At 42.4% G+C, this 15,099-nt stretch overlaps 1 protein-coding gene across 2 annotated transcripts in view; it reads left to right on the forward strand.

Moving 5' to 3' along the window:
- RTFDC1 (replication termination factor 2 domain containing 1) overlaps positions 1-15,099 on the forward strand; it is a 53,754-nt gene that overhangs the window by 8,752 nt on the left and 29,903 nt on the right. For both annotated transcript variants that reach the window (XM_008060231.1, XM_021713461.1), the window contains exon 5: positions 4,694-4,772. In XM_008060231.1, the coding sequence (XP_008058422.1) occupies positions 4,694-4,772 (79 nt within the window). The remainder of the gene's footprint in view (positions 1-4,693; positions 4,773-15,099) is intronic.

Consider the following 15,099-nt stretch of genomic DNA (forward strand, 5'->3'; position numbering starts at 1 on the left):
CTGCTGGGCTCCGGCGATCCTTCCGCCTCAGCCTTCCAAGTAGCTGGAACTACGGGCGTGTGCTACCACACCCGGCTAATTTTTGGTTTATTGTAGAGATGGGTCTTGCCAAGTTGCCCAGGCAATCCACTCACTTCGGCCTTCCAACTGCTGGGATTACAGCCTAAGCCACCGAGCCCGGCCCTATCTTGACTTTTGACATGCCTTTCTCACTAAGCTTAATGATGTCTAGCTTTTGATTTAACGTGTGACCCTTTCTTTCACTTGAACTCTTAGAGGCCATTGTAGGGTTATTAACTGGACTAATTTCAACATTATTGTGTGTCTCAGGGAACAAGGGATCCTGAGGAGAGGGAGAAACAGCTGGGCAGTGGAGCAGTCAGAACGCACGATATGCATCGATTATGTTCAGCATCTAAATATGTATTGATTAAGTTCACCTTCTTAACGGGTTCTATTCAAGGTGCCCCAAAACAGCTACAACAGTAACATTACAGGACACTGATCACAGATCAACCTAAAAGATGTATAATGATGAAAATGTTCTAAATATTGTGAGAATTACCAAAATGTGTCAGAGACACGAAGTAAACACATACTGATAGACCTGTTCCATGCAGAGTAGCCACAGACTTTCAATTTGTTTGTTTTTTTAAAAAGGCAATATCTACAAAGCACAATAAAATGAGATATGCTTGTGTCTTTAATAGCTGGTAGTCCAGACTGCCCTCTCGAATCTGTCAAACACCTGACATATTGAAAGGTAGCATTTTTTACTACTTTGATTCAGGAAAAGGGTTGGAGACAGCATCTCAAGTAAGTAAACATTTTTAAGTCGAGCTATAAACAGTTTAATCTGAGCATCCTGGCACATTTATACACACTTATTTAACAGGCGTATGTAGCACCTTCTTGTGCAGGCTGTTTGCCATATGTGGCAGAATGTGCCAGAGAGCTCACTGCCCTGCTCTGAAACTGAGCAAGCTGGAGCTTCATGGATTTGAAGAGAAGTATAATTTAAGGCCTAAAGACCTCTTGTTCTTAAAGATTATATTCTTGAGGCTGGGCACAGTGACTCGCACCTGTAATCTCAGTATTTTGGAGGCTGAGGCGGGGAAAGTGCTTGAGCCCAGGAGCTTAAGACCAGCCTGGGCAACACAGCAAGACCTCATCTCTACAAAAAATTTTAAAAATTAACCAAGTGTGGTGGCACGTACCTATAGTCCCAGCTACTTGGGAGGCTGAGGCAGAAGAATTGCCTGAGCCCAGGAGGAGCCAAATTGTGCCACTCCACTCCAGCCTGGCCAATATTGTAAGACTGACTCAAAAACAAGAAAAAAGGTTATATATTCTTCTTCAAATAATTTGAATCTAAGCCATTTAGGACTCTCTTTTAAACTTCTCCATTTGGGCCAAGCAGGACATATCTGGGGAGTCAGACTCGTTTACCTAAACATGTCCCACTTCCTTTTATGTATATGTGTATATATTGAAGCGAAATCACATAACATAAAATCGATCATTCTAAAGTGTACATTTCAGTGGCATTTAGTACATTCCCAATGTTGTGCAGTCATGACTTCTGTCTAGTTCCAATACATTTTCATCACCCCAAAAGAAAATGCCCTGTACATTAAACACTTACTCGCTATCTTCCCCTACCCCCAGCCCCTGACAACCACCACTCTGCTTTCTGTCTCAGTGAATTTACCTGTTGTAGGTATTTCATATAAATAGAATCACACAGTATGTAGCCTTTTGTGTCTGGCTTCCCACTTTTAAGAAAACCATGGTTCACCCCAGAAGAGGAACTTAGCAGAAATAGGCTCCACTGTGGGGTCTGAGTCGGAGTAAACTGTAGCCTGTTCTGACTGTGGCTTCCTGTCGTTTTCCCCTTTTCATTTGCTAGCTGATCTCTTCTCCTTTTTCTCTTACACAGTTAATTGAGCTTTGCTTATTTTAACTTTGCCCATCTGTGATCAATAGAGCCTCCACACTCAAACATTGATTGCTGGATTCGTTTGTATACTGTTGTCTCTCAATATGCATGGGGCATTGGTTCCAGGACCCTCTGAAATACCAGAATCCACAGATGCCAGATCTCTAATATGAAGTGATGTCATCTTTGCATATAACCTATTCACAGCCTCCTGTATATTTAAAGTAATCTCTAGATTACATATAATACCTCATGTAATGTAAATTGTTGTTAAACTGTATTATTTAGAGAATAATGACAAGAAAAAAATCAGAACGTGTTCAGGATAGATGCAACCATACATTTTTTTCCCACAGATATTTTGATCCTAGCTTGGTTAAATTCATGGATGGGAACCTATGGATATGGAGGGCAAACTGTACTTAGTAAAGTTGGTATAATAAATATTTAAATATACAGAAAAATAGAAATAAGCTGATAATAAAAACATTGGGACCTCCCCTCTCCCCCCCACCAGATCCCAGGACTTTTTTTTTTTTTTTGAGTTGGAGTCTCACTCTTGTCACCCAGGCAGTAGTACAGTGTCATGCTCACGGTCACTGTAGCCTCGACCTGCTGGGCTCAGGTGATCCTTCTGCCTCAACCTTCCAAGTAGCTGGAACTATAGACACATGCCACTACACCCAGCTAGTTTTTGTGATTTATTGTAAAGACAAGGTCTCACCAAGTTGCCCAGACTGCTCTTGAACCCCCGGGCTCAGACAGTCCTCTCTCCTCAACCTCCCAAAATGCTGAAATTATTGGCTGGGCCACCGTGTCTGGCCAGGACTTTTTTTTAAAAAAGAAAATCATCTTCCTAGTTTACTGATGATTAGTAAGCATCCATAAAATAGAATTTTTAAAATTCTAAACAACATTTAATGAATTTAGTACAGTGTTATTAATTATATTTTTGTTAGGGCAATCTGTACCTGCTATCATCCCTGGAAAATTAGAGAAAATTTCTACTGTGGCATTTTTCAAGGAATACATGAAGTAAAATGTGAACATCTTTATGCCCTCTCCCCCAGTCCTCACCTCTGGTGGTAGCATTAAGAGTTGTTTGGTGTTTAATGTCCCCCTCCCTACCACACACTCACATCTATGTTTCCCTGCACCTCTGCATACAGACATGTAAATAAACATGTTTTCTTCCCAGACGGTCATAGGTTATAGTATACATTCTTTGCGGTCTTTTTTTTCTCCCTCTCCATCTGAGTTGAACGTGGTTTTATGACCCTAATACAGATTTGCCTTATTCTCTTGAATAGCTACTTGAGTGTTCATAATTATTTGACTCTTCCCCTATAGATGAGCATTTAGGTGGTTTTCTTCTTTTCCCTGTTACAGTGCTATGTTAACACCACTTCATAAATACGTATTTGTGCATTTGCACCTTTGTGGGCATGTTTCTGTAGGATAAATTCTTAGGAGTGATACTTTACTTTTTATTGCTAAATTATCCTCCTATAAAGTGTTGTACCATGTTGTGTCCACCCTCCAACAAATGTACCTGTGTCCTCAGTTTCCAACTGATATTCTTAGCCTCTCATTATTGTTGATAGATTAAAAAAATGTGTCATGGGTTGAAAGGCATTTCTTTAACATGTGAGATTAGGAATCTTTTTATATGTTTTGGCTTTTATATATCTTTCATGAACTGCATGTTAATACCTTTGTCCATTTTTCTATTACATTGTTTGCTGCTGCTTTTTAAGACCCCTTTGGATAGTCAAAAAATAAGCCTTGAATCTTAATATGTATTTTTAAATGTTTTTTTTTCTGAGTTCTTAGTCTCTCTTTTTACTTTTTATGTTTGTGGTTTTCGTTTTGAGAGAGAGATTATATATACTCGTGTGTGTGTGTGTGTGTGTGTGTGTGTACACACACACACACTCAGGTTTCTTTTAACATACTGATTTTTTTTCTGGCCCTTTGTCGTGAGAACATACTGGGTTTGTTTGTTTGTTTGTTTGTTTGTTTTTTGGGTTTTTTGAGTCGAAGTCTCACTCTGTCACCCAGGCTGGAGTGCAGTGACATGCTCATGGCCACCATAGCCCTGACCTGCTGGGCTCAGGCGATCCTTCCACCTCAGTCTTCCCCTCAGTCTTCCAAGTAGCTGGAACCACAAGTGTGTACCACTATGTCCAGCTAATTTTTTTTATTTATTGTAGAGGCAGGGTCCCACCTTGTTGCCCAGGCTGGTCTCAAACTCGTGGACTCAGACAGTCCTGTTGCTTCCACTCCCAAATTGCTGGGATTACAGGTGTGAGTGCCCAGCCTGATTTTTTTTTTTTTTGAGTTGGAGTCTCACTCTGTCGCCTAGACTGGAGTGCAGTGGCTGCTCCCGGCCACCGCAGCCTCGACCTCCTGGGCTCCAGCGATCCTTCCGCCTCAGCCTTCCAAGTAGCCGGAATTACAGGCATGCGCCCTGGCTGATTTTTTGATTTATTGTAGAGATGAGGTCTCGCTGCCCAGGTGGGTCTCGAACCCGCAGCCTCAGGCAATCCACTCACCTTAGCCTCCCAAAGGTGCGGGATTACAGGCTGAGCCACCAAGCCCGGCTCTGATATTTTTTTAATGAATTAAAATGTAATTGTTTTTGTCTTTGTGGTTCTGGGTTTTGTGTACACTGAATAAATGTTCATTGATAATATGTATAACAGTTTTAAAGTTCTTGTTTGAGTCATTCTCCATATTGGATTATTTCTACAGGTTTTGCTTCCTTCGATGCTGTGGTTGTGTGTTTTCTGAACGAGCCTTGAAAGAGATAAAAGCAGAAGTTTGTCACACAGTGAGTTCTTGACATATGCTACTCGTTCCTTCTCAGTAGCTGAGGAAATCAGATGCTTTGGGGGTCCTTCCCTCTATTTTTTAAGTATCCATACATTCTTTCAGAAACACAAATCTAGTAAGTTGCTTTTCTGCTTAAAACCCTTCCCTGGCTCTTGGTTGCTTACATAGCCTCTTGTCACCTGACCACTGCCTGTCTGTCCAGGTCAGGCCTCATTCAAGCTGCCCCTTTACACACACTGTCTTCTGGGCCTCTGTCCCTCTACCTGACCTGCCAGCCCTGAGGGCCTGCTCCCTGTGAACCTTTGTTCCAGAGTCCTCCCTTCCTCTGTGAGTCCTCTTTGCTGAACTTCCCTCCGTATTCCCCAGGCACCTTGTTATCTTACTCCTCTCATCATAATGTCATTGAGTATTTGTGTGTGTGTTTCCTCACTGGACTGTGAGTTTTTGAGGGAGGGAACAAGGCTTGTTCACCTCCTTCTCTCCAGGATTTATTCTCTCCAAGGCATGTAGCAGCCCTCATAAATGCTCATACAAGTGAGCAAGTTACTTGATGTGAGAGCTAGCCTTCTATCTCACACAAAGGGAATACTGGTGACTTTATCTTAACTATGTTGCTGCTAAGAACATCTGTGTCTTTGGTGTTCTGCTTCCCCATACAAAGCCTGCCATTTTGTTTAATGTCATGGATGCCAACAGCTTCTGGCAGTATTTCACCTATATTAACTATGCTTGGATATTATTACTCACCTCCCCGTCCCTTTGTTGTTTCTGCTATTGTGAATTATTTTTTTAGTTAACAGCTTTTGTTGAGCAACTGGTATGAGCCATCCCCTGTCCTGGGCACTGTTCAGGGGGACATCATGATGGCTAAGAGCTATGAGGGTCCCCACATGCCAGTTATGGAGATAGACACTCAGTAGTGACTGTGGCCTATGCTAGGAAAGAAACACACAAGCGGTTAACTAGGAGAGAGGCTCCTGGTGGTGATTGGTGAAGATGTGTCTGGAGATTGGAGCTGAGACCAGACAGGCACATGGAACCAGCCGACAGAGCCTGAGCAGCAGCCTCTTAGGCAGCTGGAATGACATGTGCAAAAGCTCAGAAGTGACAAAGCTCTGCTAGTTCAAGGAACAGAAAGTGTGACCCGTGTGGGGGCAGGAGAGGAGAAGTCGATGAGATTAAAGGGTTAGGCAGGGGTCACTTTGTGCAGGGCCTGGGCGGCCACACTGGGGCTTATGGGTTTTATTTCAAGAGCAGTAGGAGGCAGCTCTAAGCCAGAGGAGGTGTACTTTAGTTCTCAAGTGATCCCTCTGTAAAAGAAGCCAGACATGGAGGAGGACACTGGGTAGCTCGTTACCCGGGCTTCAAGGCCTTCAAGGCAGGCAAAGCTCATGGATGGGGAAGAAGTCAGTGAGGGCGCTGATTGTTTCCAGTTGGGGTGACTGTGAATAAAGCTTGGGGTCTGTCTCAACCTTTCTTTTAAGAAAATAAATGCAAAGAATATATTTGGGAATTGATTTCTATCATTTAGCCAGCAGTGTTTAGTATGTCTCCTGCATTAAAATGATGGTGTGGGTTCCAAGATAAAGTAAGATTAGATGACACAGTCCTTGAAACCAGAGGCCTGCAGGAACCCAAGTTATGTGAAGCTTCGTGTTCTACTTGGCTTTCTGAGGCCAGGTGCAAGTGGGTGGTTGCCGGAGGCCAGCTCCGGGGGGTTCACGAGGACCCGAGAAGGAGATGTGATGAGGCGAAGGAATGAGGAGTCATGACCAGAGTTTCTTCAGGCACTCTGGCAATCAAGCATACCAGGTTGCGTTTATTTATAGTAACTTTTACAATTCTAAATTAATCATTTTTTGTGGTTATACAATCACAAGATGGTTTCATTATTTTGTCACAGACACTGCATGTTCTCATGTCTTACAAGATTTATTATAAAGTTAATGATTAATACAACTTGCCCATAGACCCAAAACCAGTTTTAGTGGTTATCACTACCACCACCTGCTGGACTATAACCTTATAAACTTAACATCCTATTTCATGAAAATATATAATTTTCTATATGGAAAATAAAAGGTAAAAAAGGATGATCCGCTATTAAAGCAATAATATGTGGGTTCACACAAAGCTTACTTCATCTATTCTAAGTATTCCTAACTTATTTTTATAACTAAACAAAAAGCAAAAAGTCATCATACTAAATATATCAAGCTTAGCTAATTATATCTATTCTCACAAACTTCTATTGTATAATAGCTACATTTAATTTTCTTATACCATTGATTTACTTTGTAGCAGATTTTTATTTACTATGCTTTTAGAATTAAACACCATGGTGGGCTACTACATTTAATTCTTTCCCAGAGATACAGAGAGTTCTATTTAACACATCTGCCATCTACCCAAGCCCACCTAACCATGTCTACATCATAAGCTCCGATGTAAGGTAAAGGAGGATCAAGCCATGATAAATCTTGCATGCGGCTTCTATCCCTAGAAGCCCACCCCTACCATTTGGCTTCTATCCCTAGGGGCCCACTCTACCATTAATATTATATCCCACATGTTGTCCTGCTCTAATAGTAGGTAAGGCCTTAGGGGCTTTATTTTTTGGGGTTCCGGTTTTATGACTAATCTGATGTTTAATTATACCTATGTTATCTGTAACAGTTTTTACCTCAGTTTCTGTTAATTCCTTATGCCACAACTTTAATAGAAAATCTCTAAGTGTTTCATTTGCCATACAGTTAAAGGTACATTTTGTTGCAGTGGATGTTACAGTAATTGGTTCTATTGACAATTGGGTCGTCATGACCTCTCCTGTTCTTATTTGTATTGCCTGAGGCATAGCCGATGTTGAAACATTGACTGCTTTATTACTGGCATTGTAGACACTGTACCCTCCAATTCTGGTTACATTATTCTTTTCCAGGGAGATTGAAACATATTATTCCTGTAAGGCAGGAGCATAACAATATAATGGGAATAACCAGGCGACCCTAAGTCACAAGGCAGCTATGCAGAACTTTCCTCAAGACTTTCCGTGGGGCCTTGCCACACACACAGATCCCCTCTGGGGCTTTGCCTTCCAAGGGGGTGTCTTCATTTGGTTCCCATGCTGAGCCCCGGATTGTCATGGCCTCCGCCAGGTGGTAAAGTTGTTTTTGGCATTCAGGGGCCAGAGAACTTTCTTTTGGCTGCTGGTAGGTAAGTAATTTGTTCTAATCGACCAGACTCCCTGAGGTGGGCAGGGTCACTGGAGGTTTGGGTGCTGCTCGGGGGAGGCCAACAGCCAGGTACTGAGTATCTCTTCAGGACATTGTCGAACAGGACAGTGACGCCCATTTGGCCTCTCCTTCAGACCTTCCACTTACTTAGAGGAGAAGGTTTTTCTTTGGGCCTCATATGTTTTTAACATCACCCTTAACTGCCCAAGAGGAAGTAGACCTTAAGTTCAAAGCAGGCAGGCTCTAGCAAGACTGTTTTGTATTCTCTGCATTTTTATGGTTGCTTTATAGTTATGGCAAAGGGTACTGTTTTTATTTATCATAGAAATATAGTTAGCCATTAAAATTAAATAGAAACAATGAGTAGGTTTAAAGAAAAGAAATATTAAGATATTGACAGTACAGCTGGCGGGAGAATACCTGAGATTGGTGAAACACTGCCATAAGTGATGGTGTGAATATTGTGGGGCGAGGAGGGAAGAAGAGCAGGAGAAAGAACAGCAGCAGCATTTGGCAAGAGGGTGAGGGGGTAGGGTGTGCAGAGGCAGCTGGGCAGCCTTCCGGAGATGAGACCCATGAGGACTGCGGAGTGGAGCACTGGAGAAGGAGGAGAGGCCAGGGGTGCGAGTCAGACTGGACTGTGGAAACCTGCAAATGCCAGACCCAGGAGCAGGCACAGCTGGGGATGCAGTTGGTAGCCATTGGGAAAGTACTTTGAGATCATGAATGTGTGAACCTGTGCAGGATGGACAGAGAACAGAAAGACAGAGCAAGTGCAGGAGTGATCACAGGAGGAGAAAGTATCCTCTATGGGAAGTGTTGTGGAGGGGAGAGCCAGGAACTATATGTTCACACATGTGTGCGTGTCAACAAATAATAAGATGGTAAGTGTCAGGCACACTTGCAGGTACACTCCGGAAGTCCACGTGGAAGAATATAAATGTAAGAAGGTGAGAAATGAAGCTGAGATTTAGCACAGAAGCCAAATGACCTAAATCAGTGGTTCCCAAACCAGGCCGCTTTTGAGAGTTGCCACAGCAGCTGGCTCAGTTCCATTGGCCACATCAGACCCACTAAGTAACAATCTTAGGGTTGGTGTGGAGCCCCACACGTTCTTGTGTTTAAGAGTTCCCAGAATAATTCTAATGGGTGGCCAGGTTTGGGTAACATGCTGACCTCAAGCCATCCAGCTTTTTTTTCGTATTCCAATAGTGGTACCTGTCTCTTCAATTGGTGTGCAGATGTCCTTTTCGTTGGCCAACCTAAAGCATCCATACTTAGGACCATGCTGACACATATACAGCAAAACAGTACTCTCTATGCAGAGCGTCACAGAGAAATTGATTGTTTCATAGAAATAAAACATTGCAAGGAAGCTCTGAGATTATGTTGTTGGTGCTTGGGAAATTTTATGAAAGCTAGGAAATTTTTGGCATCCTGTACCTTGAGCACTTCAAAGGAAGGGAAGGGGCAGGAGGACAGGGGAACAGAACATCAGTTTGCACAAGGGGGAGACGAGCAAGAACGCTGGCTCCTGCTGGCTCCTAATGGAGCTGCTGTGGCTGTGGAGACCTCCTGCAGTGAAGATAGAGCACTGGCTGTAATTCAGGAATACTCAGAAAATCTTTAAAATAAATCGATTAAGTCACTGTAGTATCTGAAGAAAAGAATAGAAAGCATGAAAAAAAGGCAAAAAAACAAAGAAATAAATCTATTGCCAGAAGAACAAGATAATGAGTGCTTTTCACTTACGTCATTTACATACAAGTGACTTTTGCAGAGCTGGGTTAAGTGTTCCCTGTATAGTTTGCTAGGGCTACTATAACAGTCAAGAGCTGGGTAACTTAACAGAATTTTATTGTCTTGCTGTTTTGGAGACTAAAGTCCAACATCAAGGTGTTGGCAGCGTTGGTTTCTTCTCGGAGCTATGAGGGAAGGATACTTTCCAGGCCTCCCTCCTTAGCTTGTGGATGGCCTTCTCCCTCTTTGTGTTGTCTTCCCTAAATCATGTCTGTCTCTGTGTCCAAATTTGCCCTTATTAGGATGCCAGTCATACTGGATTAGGGCCACCAGTAATGACCTCATCTTAACTAATTACATCTGTAGGGACCCTGTTTCCCAGTAAGATCATATTCTGAGGTACTAGGACTTAAGACTTCAGCATATGAATTATGGGAGGGGACACAATTCAACTGATAATATACAATTCAGAAAATCATAGAGTATGGGACAGTCTGTGCTGCCTAAAGTGGGAGTCATTCATTCATGCAACCTGTCTTAGTCTGTCTTGTACTGCTATGACAGAATACCTGAGATTGAGTAATTCATAAAGAACAGAAATTTATTTCCTCACAGTTCTGAAGGTTGGGAATTCCAAGATCAAAGCACCAGCCTCTGGTATGGGCCCTTCTGCTGTGTCATAACATGGAAGACAGCATTACATGGGAGAGGGAGGGAGGGAGGGAGAGAGGGAGAGAGAGAACGAATGAGAACAAAAGGGAGACAGAGTCATCCTTCTATAAGGAAGCCACGCCCACATTACTCTGTTCATAAGGGCTATGCCCTATGACACAGACTCCTCCCATTAACCCACTTTCCAACACCACTGCCTTGGGGGTTGGGTTTCCAACACACAGACTTTGGGGAACACATTCAAACTATAGCACAGTCAGTATTAAGAACCTGGTACATGTCAATTTGGGCTCACGTACCAGCTTTGGACTTGGGAGCATCACTTCACCTCTTTGGCCCTCAGATTCTAATATGTAAAATGAAGAAATTAGTGTAAGTTTTCAGATACAATCCTTTTAGATCAAAAATTCTAAACAATAACACTTTAAGGATATAGATTAAATTACAGTGTCATGTACTTTTATCAGGACTCAAACTCCAATTTCTAATTTAAAGCTTCTAAAGTTTAATAATACTATGTACAGATTGAGTATCCCTTACCCAAAGTGCTTGGGACCAGATATGTTTCAAGTTTCGAGTTTTTTTGGATTTTGGAATATTTACACAAATGTAATGAGATATCTTGATGATGGGACCCATTTCGAAACACTAAATTTATTTACATTTTGTATACACCTTATACACATAGCATGAAGGTGACTTTATATTTAATAATTTTGTACATGAAACAAAGTTTTCACTGGGACCCATCACAAGAGGTCAAGTGTGGAATTTTCCATTTGTGGCATCGTTTGATGTCCAGAATTTTTCAGACTTTGCAGGATTTCAGATTTTGGGTTTTTGGATAAAGGATTTTAACCTATATTTTGAACAGGGTTGGCTCACTGTTGTAACAACCCCAAAATTTCAGAAGCTAAGACAGTGAAAGTTCTGGTTGGACAGCTTTCTTCTAAGGGTAACTTAAAGCTTCTGGCCCCTGCTGTCTTATACTTCTGACCTACTCTGGTTTTGAGAGCACGCTCCCTCCAAAAGAGCAGAGAGTGTCCGTCTTGGGAGGTTTTTATGGGGCAGGCCTGGGAGAGGCACACTTTACTTCTGCTCATATTCCATTGGCAGAGCTCAGTCACACAGCCAGCCCTGGCTTCTGGGGAGCCAGAGAAGTGTAGTTAGCTGAGGGCACAGTTGGTAAGCGGTGGTCTGCACTAGCCAGTCCTATCAAATTCTGCTAAAAAGAAGCGTGGTGGTCTGGTTTTAGGAACTGTAGCACTGCATGAAAATGCGAATGAAGGGAAGTTAAATGACAGTGTCAATGTCTTTTTAGGTAATGTCTAAAATTTAGGAACGCCAGTGTCATCAGAATAGTGTCAGGAACCTCAGTGGTATTTAGCGTATGGTTTTCTCTACTTTTCAGTCTCGTTTTACCAACATTTGACCTTTCTTTTCTTTTTTTTTTTTTTTTGAGTTGGAGTCTCAGTCTATCGCCCAGACTGGAGCAGTGGCACACTCCCAGCCACCGCAGCCTCACCCTGCTGGGCTCCGGTGATCCTTCCACCTCAGCTTTCCAAGTAGCTGGAACTACAGGCACGCACTACCATGCCCGGCTCATTTTTTGATTTATCGTAGAGATGACGTCTCGCCAAGTTGCCCGGGTGGGTCCTGAACCTGCGGGGTCAGGCAATTCACTCACCTCAGCCTCGCAAAGCACGGGATTACAGGCTGAGCCACCGAGCCCGGCCAACATTTGGCTTTTCATTTGCTGGAAGGGATGCAGGAGTTTGAAATGGCTTTGGTTCTATGTTCTAAAACACATAGTGTGCACACTTGGCTTTAGTAAACAGGAACAGAGAGGTGCCATTGCTAGGTGTTTTTGTTTTCACTATGAACAATCACTAGCCAAAAAAATTAATTGTATTCCCCACTGTAACTCTTCACATCTTGTAATAAGAAACACATTGGAGGAATTATAGGTTACAGAAATAAATGATGTGCTTGCTACTCAAAGCATGACCCATGAACTTGTGATAGGGATATCATGGGAGGATTTTTGTTTATTTTTTTAAGAAATTGCACATTCAAGCACCACTCCAGACCTGTTGAAATAGAATGAGCATTTTGACAAGGTCTCCAGGTGATTTGTGCATAGTAAAATTTGAGAAGTGCTGTTGTAGATATAAGAGGTGTGATCAGTAGCATCTGACTTGCTAGTATTCCGGCTTCATTTAATTAGGCCTTATAAATAGGTGGATGGTCTGTATGTGTGGGTGTGCAGAAGTCAAGACATGTATACTCATGCGTTGTTCCTTCTTTTCATGGAGTAGGTGGGGTGGAAAGCAAAAAAGTTAAGTTAGAGAAGGAGGTGTCTTCACAAGTGGTCAGCTGTCAGCTAACTGATTTCCAGGCTTTGACCTTCAGGTTCCTTCAGCTTTCTGCCATCTTTGTGGTCTTTTTGATACTTAGCCTCAGGGAATCGCATAATATACCGCACAGGCAGCCTTAAACTTTTACATGTCAGAAAAATCTAATAGGAAAACTGAATAGTAAATGGTTTCTGTTCCCAGCAAGCTAGAGGAACGATGTCAGGATTCCTGCTTCTTCATCACCTTGACAATAGATTTCAGATGTTTTTTGCAGGCAATTTCATTTTGTCCTTTGATTTTTACAAATGAACACACTGAGAGTCTGGAGCGAGTGGTGATTTCGTTGTTTCCATGCTCACAGAAGCTGCTACCTGCCTCTCAGAACCTTTCTCTCTAGCCTCCCTTTCTCCACTGAAGTCCAGGTGCACCCTGCTGCCATTCTCCCTGCATTTATGTTACTTCTCTTATTTTTATATCGTGCTGTTGCTGAAATGATTTGTGTAAGATGCTTATTTCATTATGGCATTTGAACCTGCTGAGGGCAGCTGCGTGTTTAGATGTGTGCAGTCAGGTGGTGTAGACAGCTGGGACTCTGGCAGCCAGGCTGCCAGCCTACTCCAGATCCCACCTCTACTTTCCCAGCTGCGTGGTCCTGGAAGATGTGATTGTCTCCTGTGCCTCAATTTCCTCATCTGTGAAAAGTGTTGAATTTTTATTATTCTGAATGCGGCATCCACAGAAACACTTGGCCATCACAACAGCCATGGTGGGTGGACACACCTGTTAGACCCTCTTCATAGTGTGTGACTGTACTATGGGTTGGAGGTAGCCAGTTGGCGCCTTAGGATCACTGCGTTTGCCTATACAAACATGTAGGAAAGTGGTGGTGTGCCATCACAGGGCTCTTTGTTCTTCTCTTTGACAATCTTAGCGTTTTCAGTGTGTGCTTTCCTTGGAATTCAATATCTTAGGGGAGAAAAGTTTGTTTAAACGAAAGATTTTTAATATTCTGTGGTTTCCAAACATTGATTGGTAGTATCTGCCCTCATAATCACTTTCCTTCTGTCTGACTTCATGGTTTTCCAGGGCTATTTTGTTTTGGCACTCTGTGGATTTGATATTGTTTCTGTGCATGGGAAGCTTTCCTCTACTGAGGTGCTTGTATTTCACCTTTGTATTATATGTTTCTTCTCATGTGGTTCCTGCTTTTCCTTTTAAGCTGTTTTATATTGTGCTATTTAATAGTTGTGCATTTCAGTTTTGTATGATGCTGTGAACTCTTTTAGAGAAAGAGAATATTAGCAAAGTTCCTGTAACCGCAGCAGCAACAACTAAACAGTCATGAACTTTATGAAAGGAGACCTGGATCTGTGAGTAGAGATCAAAGCCATTTGTGCCTTAGACCTGTCCCATCCAACATGGCCACCATTAGCCATGTGTGCCTAATTAAAGTTAAATTAATTAAAATTTTTTAAATGGCTGTGATTGGTGTTAGACAGGTGGGATATAGAACCCACTCACCATCGCAGAAGGTGCTAGGAGACAGACATCAAGTCTACAGACACTTAGGGTAGCCTTTTTAAGATGTGTTTTCTGCTCCAGATTAATTTCATTTTACCTGAATAAACACTCTTCGGTATTTTTCCAAGACCTCCAGAATAAAGGTACATTGTTCTCAGCCTGTAAGGACTGTTTTAGATGAGCATATTTTCATATTCAGAGGGAGTTTGTTCTTTATTAGTGTCTCATACACACAGAATCCAGGCTTTCAGAACAAGATGTGATGGTCTTACTACTGCTTGAACCTGGGTCTAAGTTGGAGAAGTTTGGTTTTCAGCAGCTGTTTACTGAGCAGTTGTCCTTCCAGGTGCTTATCTGAGTGTCACCAGTGGTAGCTTGAGTTATTGTTTTTTCTTGTGATTTCTTTCCCACATTTATAAAAGTGGCCTATAATCAATAGCAAAGTCTTATCAATAGCATGTTTATGATTTCATTTTAGGACTAATTTGTATCAGGGGGTCATTTTCCCATTCTTTCTTCTTTAGTTAGATATTTTGTTTCTTGTCAAGGAAACGATACTAACAAGAAAGCAAACCTGTGTTAGCCGTTCAGCCTCATGTTAAAATGACTCTCCCGGCCGGGCTCGGTGGCTCAGCCTGTAATCCTAGCACTTTGGGAGGCCGAGGTGAGCAGATTGCCTGAGCCTGTGGATTCGAGACCTGCCTGGGCAACTTGACGAGACCTCATCTCTACAACAAATCAAAAAAATTAGCTGGGCGTGGTAGCATGCGCCTGTAGTTCCAGCTACTTGGAAGGCTGAAGC

Source organism: Carlito syrichta, unplaced genomic scaffold (assembly GCF_000164805.1).
Source record: "Carlito syrichta isolate Samal-C Ts95f unplaced genomic scaffold, Tarsius_syrichta-2.0.1 Scaffold304561, whole genome shotgun sequence".
Taxonomy (NCBI): domain Eukaryota; kingdom Metazoa; phylum Chordata; class Mammalia; order Primates; family Tarsiidae; genus Carlito; species Carlito syrichta.